General features: G+C 41.4%; 1 protein-coding gene across 1 annotated transcript in view; it reads left to right on the top strand.

Annotated features, from left to right (window-relative positions):
* Positions 1 to 6,574, top strand: part of Dnah11 (dynein axonemal heavy chain 11) — a 302,790-nt gene that overhangs the window by 34,865 nt on the left and 261,351 nt on the right. The window contains exon 9 of the mRNA XM_021201453.2: positions 5,472 to 5,588. Coding sequence (XP_021057112.1) covers positions 5,472 to 5,588 — 117 coding nt within the window. The remainder of the gene's footprint in view (positions 1 to 5,471; positions 5,589 to 6,574) is intronic.

The following is a 6,574-nucleotide window of genomic DNA, read 5'->3' as shown; positions in this document are numbered from 1 at the left end:
GAGAGAGAGAGAGAGAGAGAGAGAGAGAGAGAATGAGAATGAATGAATGAATGTATGGTGTGTGTGTGTGTGTGTGTGTAAGATAGGGTCTTTTGTAGATGTGAGTGTTGGGATAACAGCTGTATATCACACCACCCAGCTTGTTTCAAATTTTAAGCTTCAGATATGGAGAAATCTACAGGCATTCAATAGACATGCTTCACATTTTGAACTTTGGCCAAAAAGTTTCTCCCAAGCTAGCTTTGCGTTCTAGGTTTCACTCTCAGGTTTCTGAGCAGTACATCAGCCATGGTTCCTGTCAGCACCAAGGGCAGTGACCAGCCCACAGTGCACCTAGGGCATATTAAAACAGTTTGACTTCATCTTTTAAATGTATGGTCAATTTATCAGGGAACCACTTCAAGAACCAGCTGGAGTAAGCGCACCAAAGCAAGGGCAAGTGGGTGACACCAAAATGTGGTTTATTGAAAAGGCAAAGTTCTCTACAAGATCTTCAAAGAAATACAAAGGAAAGTTACCATTAGCAGAAAGTAAAAAACAAAAAATTGATGGCTACAGAGTTGCAGACATGTAAAGATAGTAGAGAATATCCAAGCAAAACTAGGATAGAATTCATTGAGTCTGCCCTGAGCAGAGGAAAGGGTTGGGGTCCTGAGGGAGATGCTGTGCACTACCCAGTGCCTGAACTCAGTGAATTTACAGAGTAGGCTCTTTGTCATAAATATATACATCACATTTTCATCAAAAAGATTCTGGCAGTGCATAAAAGGAATTAGTTTACGGTTGTAATCTTATTTTTATTTAAAAATATAAAACTATTTGTAAATACGTTTGCACCCAAGTCTTGTAAGACACAGATAGTGAAAAGCTCATCTAGTAAAACAAATAACTTTTCTCTCTTCCTACATAGTTATTCAGAGCAGGACAAGAGCAGCTGAGGTCTGGTTTAGAAATCCCAGCTACGGTTTTGCTGTGTATCTCACATGTGAGCACTCTGGGTTTGTTTACCCTGTATATCTGTAAATTTGTATCCCTGATTGACCTCTCAAAATTTCCTCTCATCTTCCTACCCTAAGTTCACATTCACAAACAGTACAGCAAGACCACACAGTAGTGTTCTTTTGGATTTGACTGAGTTCACTTGCAGAGGATCCCCCAGGGGTGTCTATGTCATGACAAATGTCAAATTTCCTTTCTCTGAGCAGAGTTAACATTTCTTTTCATATAAACACACTCTCTCCCTCCTCACCCACCCTCTCTCTGTCTCTCTCCTCTCTCCCTCTTCCTCTCCCTCTCTCTCTCTCCCTCTCCCTCCCTTTCCCTCTCTCTCTCCCCTCCTTCTCCCCCTCCCCTCCCTCCTCTCTCTCCCTCTCCGAGTGATATCAATTAACACATTCATGCACTAACCACCACTTATATTGTTGCATATCCTGGAGTGTGAGTTACTTGCTCAACTCCCTACAGCTATCTTACTGAGGTGATTTCATATCTATCGGTTGAAGGTGGACTCAGGAGAACACTGGGTTCTATAGTTCTATTTTCACATTCAGGAACCTGGCACTTGTTCCCACAATGACTGTATCAATCTATATTCAAACTACTACTCAGACCACACCAAAGGGGATTTGACCTAGGGGTGTAAAACAGGTTCAGTATTTGGTGAGAATTTGAAACTGATACTGTGGCTTACAATTTAACCCTCTTAGTCAAAGAATATAAAATAACAGATATGTGGAATAAATAGGCCTAGGTCTAATTGTACAGCACCTGAGTTATAAGATGTCAGTTATATAGAATTAAGGATTTTAAAATAACTGAAGGAGGGGTCATGCTAATCACTCCAAAACTCAAAATGGAACAAGTTTAATATCAATTCATGCCTCTTCCCCATTCAAGTCTCACTGGAAGGGCAGGGTCAGAAAGGGTAAAGAACTCTTTAAAAACCTTAAGCACTGGACACTTCAGAGTGAGCAATTTCTTCAGGTCCTGAACACACACCATATTCAACCTCCTGATCAACATCTCCACTGGGAATTCAATGGATGGCTTAAAATTAACCTGTTCAGAACAAAGTCTTTCCCATCCCCCATCCTACTCTTGACTGTCTTCAGCTCTTCAAATGTCACAATTCACCTCTTAGGGGAAGTGCTCAGAGTCATCTATAACATCACTCATTTTCTCACAACAGCCTGTTCCTCTAGGTTTGTCTGGGAAGCACATCCATGCCTCATTTCTCACCCACACTGCTGCATTTGCCTCTAAGCTGCCCCCTCTGGCCTGTTTCAGCTCCATTAATTTATTCTCTGTGGAGCAGCTTGAGAGCCTTTCACATGCTTAGTCAAATCATGGCTTTTCTCTAATTAAAACCTTTTGATAGCATCTCGGGATGCTAATACAGGCAATTTTGTACTTTCCAGACTATAGAGACATTTTTATTAATGCTTTCTGAGTCATACTAACTCATCATTTACTGTCCAGTAAGTACTTACTGAGAAACGGCTATGAGCTGGGAACTCTGAACTATTGGGACTATCACTGGAAAAATAAGTCTGACCACTAGGCTTCTTGACTCAGAATTCAAAGGAGAATATAGGTAGGTGACTATACAGCATGCTGAATGTTGGGAGATGAAACTAGAGTTCTATTCCAGAGGTGAGAACACACAGAGATCTAAACAGAAAGGAGGCTAGAGAGAAGTTGGTAACGAAGATTAGTGGTCCTAGAGGTTACATCAGGAAACTGGCAATACCAGGGTCACCAGGTCCCACCCACTCAGGGCCTTGAGAACCATGTTGCTATTACTTTAATAAACAGATTATGAATTGAGATGATAACTGACAGGAGCTTGACTTGGAGTGATATAGATCACCCATGCTGCACCTTGGAGTATGTTTAGAGCTGGTAACGGCAGCCTAGGTGTACAGCAATGGAGGCTGGGAGGGTTATGCTGGAAGAGATGGAGCTGGCAAGGGATGGTTATGAGAGAAGATGGTTAGCACTTGTCAAAAGAGTCAAAGGAGCTTCCCAGGTTTCTCTTAGGGTTTATAAAAAGAGCAACTTCACAGAGAAGTCAGTGGGTTCTCTGTAGCAGTGTATATGCAAGTGTGTGTGTGTGTGTGTGTGTGTGTGTGTGTGTGTGTACACGTATGCACGAATGACAGAGGCTGTTGCTCCTTTAGTGGGTTCTGGGAATCCAATTAGGTCCTTGCTATTCAAGGACCTAAGTCAGAATCTGACCCACTGAATTATCTTTCCCAGCCCCTCCCTGCTAGATTTTCTAAGGGATAGGTCCCTTGGGGACATTTCTAAATTTGATGTTAGGGATGTAATGTAGAGGAGAGAATGAGAGCAAAAGATCATGTATGTGTGTGTGCATGTGCATGCATGCATGTGTTTTTCATGTCCATATGAATATGTGCATGTATACATGTGCATGCATGTGGGGGACATGTGTGAGCATGTGCATGTGTGTGTGTGTGTGGCTTACATGTGTGCATGTGTATATATGTATGCCTGTCCTAGCATGTGTGTGCTCATATGCATGTTCGTGTGTGTATGTATGTGAGTCTGGGGTAGAGATTCTATGTCATCCCCTTCTGATATTGCTCATTCTTTCCGAGGGTTAAATAGTTAAGGATTACAGACAGTGTACTCTCCGTTTCTATCCTGAGAAGTGGGATGTGTGAGGTTTGTTAAAGCTTGCTGGGAAGTTGTGGTTTTTTTCTAAGTCAGTGATTCTTGGATGGAGAGGCTGCTCGGCTAGAATTCAGGAGACCTAGCTCCATCCTCTTGATGCTAAATGTTGTGGTTTGTGACACAGATTTCAGAAGTCTGACCTGAGCTGCAATTCGCACTCCAGGTTAAACTTGTTGTAAGAGACCTACCTGCTCAGCATTTTCAGGCTCTTTTAACAGCTATGTGAGTTGGGTGCCTGGTGAACAGGAGACATTTATTTCTCACCTGCTAGAGGCTGGGAAGTCCAAAATCAAGGCACCAGTTGACTCAGGGTTGGGCAAGGGCTGCTCTCAACTCTCAGAACCCACCGTGTCTTCCCTCCTGTTTTGGGATATATGTGAGTCTCTCTCAGGCCTTACGATGGCACAAGTCCCATAGTCAGGAGCGCCTGCCCTTTCTTCACTGTCAGAAACCACTATCCCTACCTGTTTGGATTTCATCATGGAACCTGGGGGCATAGAAATTCTGAGACTATTGTGGGTGCATTTCCTTCCAGAAGCCAAAGGATGGGTTCTATGCATAGCCATATTATATAATATATAGTATGTTATATACTATTACAGTTCAATGATTAGATACAGTCTTAAATAGAAGACAGAAATGAATGACATCAAGTTACAAAGTCCTCCCCCCATAACTGATTTTTTTCCTAAATGGGTCAGTGTAACAAATATATTCAGTGACTAATCATGTCTACCTAATTTCCTTTTGCACCAATGGTCAATGGCAATAGGAAGCAAGTTCGCAACTACTGTCTTAATAACATACAGTGAGTTTATTTAGAATGCAAAAAAAAATGCACTTGCTACCTGGGTCTATTTTGCCATTTATAAAATGGAAAATCAATATCAACTTGTGCCATATGTTGTAAAGATTGAGTTAATGTAAAGCCCTGAGCCAAACAGATGTGGATGTGGTTACAGTGATTGTTACTGCTGATTTTGTTTAGGACAGGGGAAGGCCCTCACTGTGCAAGCCTAGGGCAAGCACTTGAGGCATCCCTACTGTGGAGCGTGGGGAAGGCTGTGCGTCCCCAGGGGAAGCTTTACTGAAGGCGACTGTGGCACTGTGAAGACAAAGCTGTAGTTATTCCCTCCCAGTTTCCTTCCTTCAAATTACGAGAGTGGGTGGTTATACACGAGGAGGAAGCTGCCAGCTGCATATTAATGCGAACCTGGAAAAAAATATCTGAGTATTTCCAATTCCTCTGTCACTCATAAGGTATCTCACAGATGTGCGGTTTCAGTTCTTACCCCACGAGATAGCATTTTCACATACAGGTTTTCCACCCTAGAAATAAGCAAAATTTTTCTGTGGAACTTACAGATGACCTAAAATTCTAATGGGGATGTTTTGAGAAACTGTTCTCTTTATTTATGATTAAGATAGGTGGAGGAAGACAGGCACAGTGATGTCCACATCCAAGCGTGAGAGCCATCATACTGGGGAAGCTGAGCCCGTGAAGACATGGGCAGCCTGCTACACAGGCAGTGTACTGTGTAGAAGGTGACTGCTTGTGCAATCAGCCGGACACAGCTGTTCCTTGGTCTTTTCTGGGATCTCCTTACAGAAAATAAAATAATAAAATAAAATAAACTGAGCAACTGGGGAAAAACAAGGTCAAGCTTATCTGGCTGCTGTCTGCATGTTGGCGTCTAACAAGGTCAAGCTTACCTGGCTGCTGTCTGCATGTTGGAGTCTCCGCTGTAACTAACACTTTGCTTTGTCTGATACAGGAGTTTGAAAGTGATTATTTCAAATTTAAGTCCAGAACCCTGGATTTTGACAGAAGGCTTGGAACGCTACTATGTGAAGGTCTCAGCAACTGCAGGGGTTTGGAGTCTGCATTTAAGGTTAGTTAAAGGAAGCTTCCAAGAAAGTGAATAATTAGACTGTTAGATGAAAAGGCCAAGCACATTCTTTTCTGGTTCACATAAAGTATTAGCTAGTTGGCCACATTCCCTTCATCTTCAGCCCACGGAATAATGAGGTTTGGATAACATACTAGAGAATAATGAAGTTTACTCTGGGAAGGTCATGTTCAGGACATTTAACTTTTGATCTTCTCTGTCATTCACTATATTTTAGTTCTTATTTCCTGTAGAACAAATTGAATGTGGCCAATGAAATATCGATTCAATGGTAAGCCACATTGAAAAGTTTAAAAAAAAATCCATAATTTCAATAATTCTTTTCTTTATATTGTTTGCCCATGCTGGGATCATCTGCCTACTTTATTACTCTGACTGAAACAAATAATGACTTATTTTCCCTATTTCATTGGGTGTAAGACACCATTGATTGCCAGGTATTATTTATGTGTCAATAAGGAAAAAATGCTGCTAAAGTAATTATAATCTCATTGATTGTCTAATGCATTCTGACATCAGAGATATTGAAGCATGAAAGAATGTTTAGTGAATGAACTTTATAATGTAAATGTGTGTTAAGAATCATGTAAAAGGCTGGGGATGAGTGAGATGGGTGGGGGTGTAGGTAGAGTGCTGACCATCTTGTATGGGAGGGGTGGGAGAGAAAGGGAAGTTGAGTTGTTCTGAGAAAAATGCATTTTGATAGCTCCTGGAGATAGAAAGTTTGTAATATGGAAATAGGAACAGCATGTTAAAAAAAGTGAATTGCAAATCAAGTGTAAATTAATATTATATTATATCCCAAAGGGGAATTGAGTATTTGCCATCCAAGCAAGCATAATTGGGAACCACAGACACTCTTTGTTGAGAATAACAGTGCAAAGTAATAGAGCAGCCGATTTTCAAGGACGATATTATGGAATTTTGAGTTTTCAGACAGGTTGACTAACCCTGTTGAAGCTGCTTTC

The sequence above is a fragment of the Mus pahari genome, chromosome 7 (genome assembly GCF_900095145.1).
Source record: "Mus pahari chromosome 7, PAHARI_EIJ_v1.1, whole genome shotgun sequence".
Classification (NCBI taxonomy): domain Eukaryota; kingdom Metazoa; phylum Chordata; class Mammalia; order Rodentia; family Muridae; genus Mus; species Mus pahari.
This window is presented reverse-complemented; position numbering and strand designations above follow the sequence as displayed.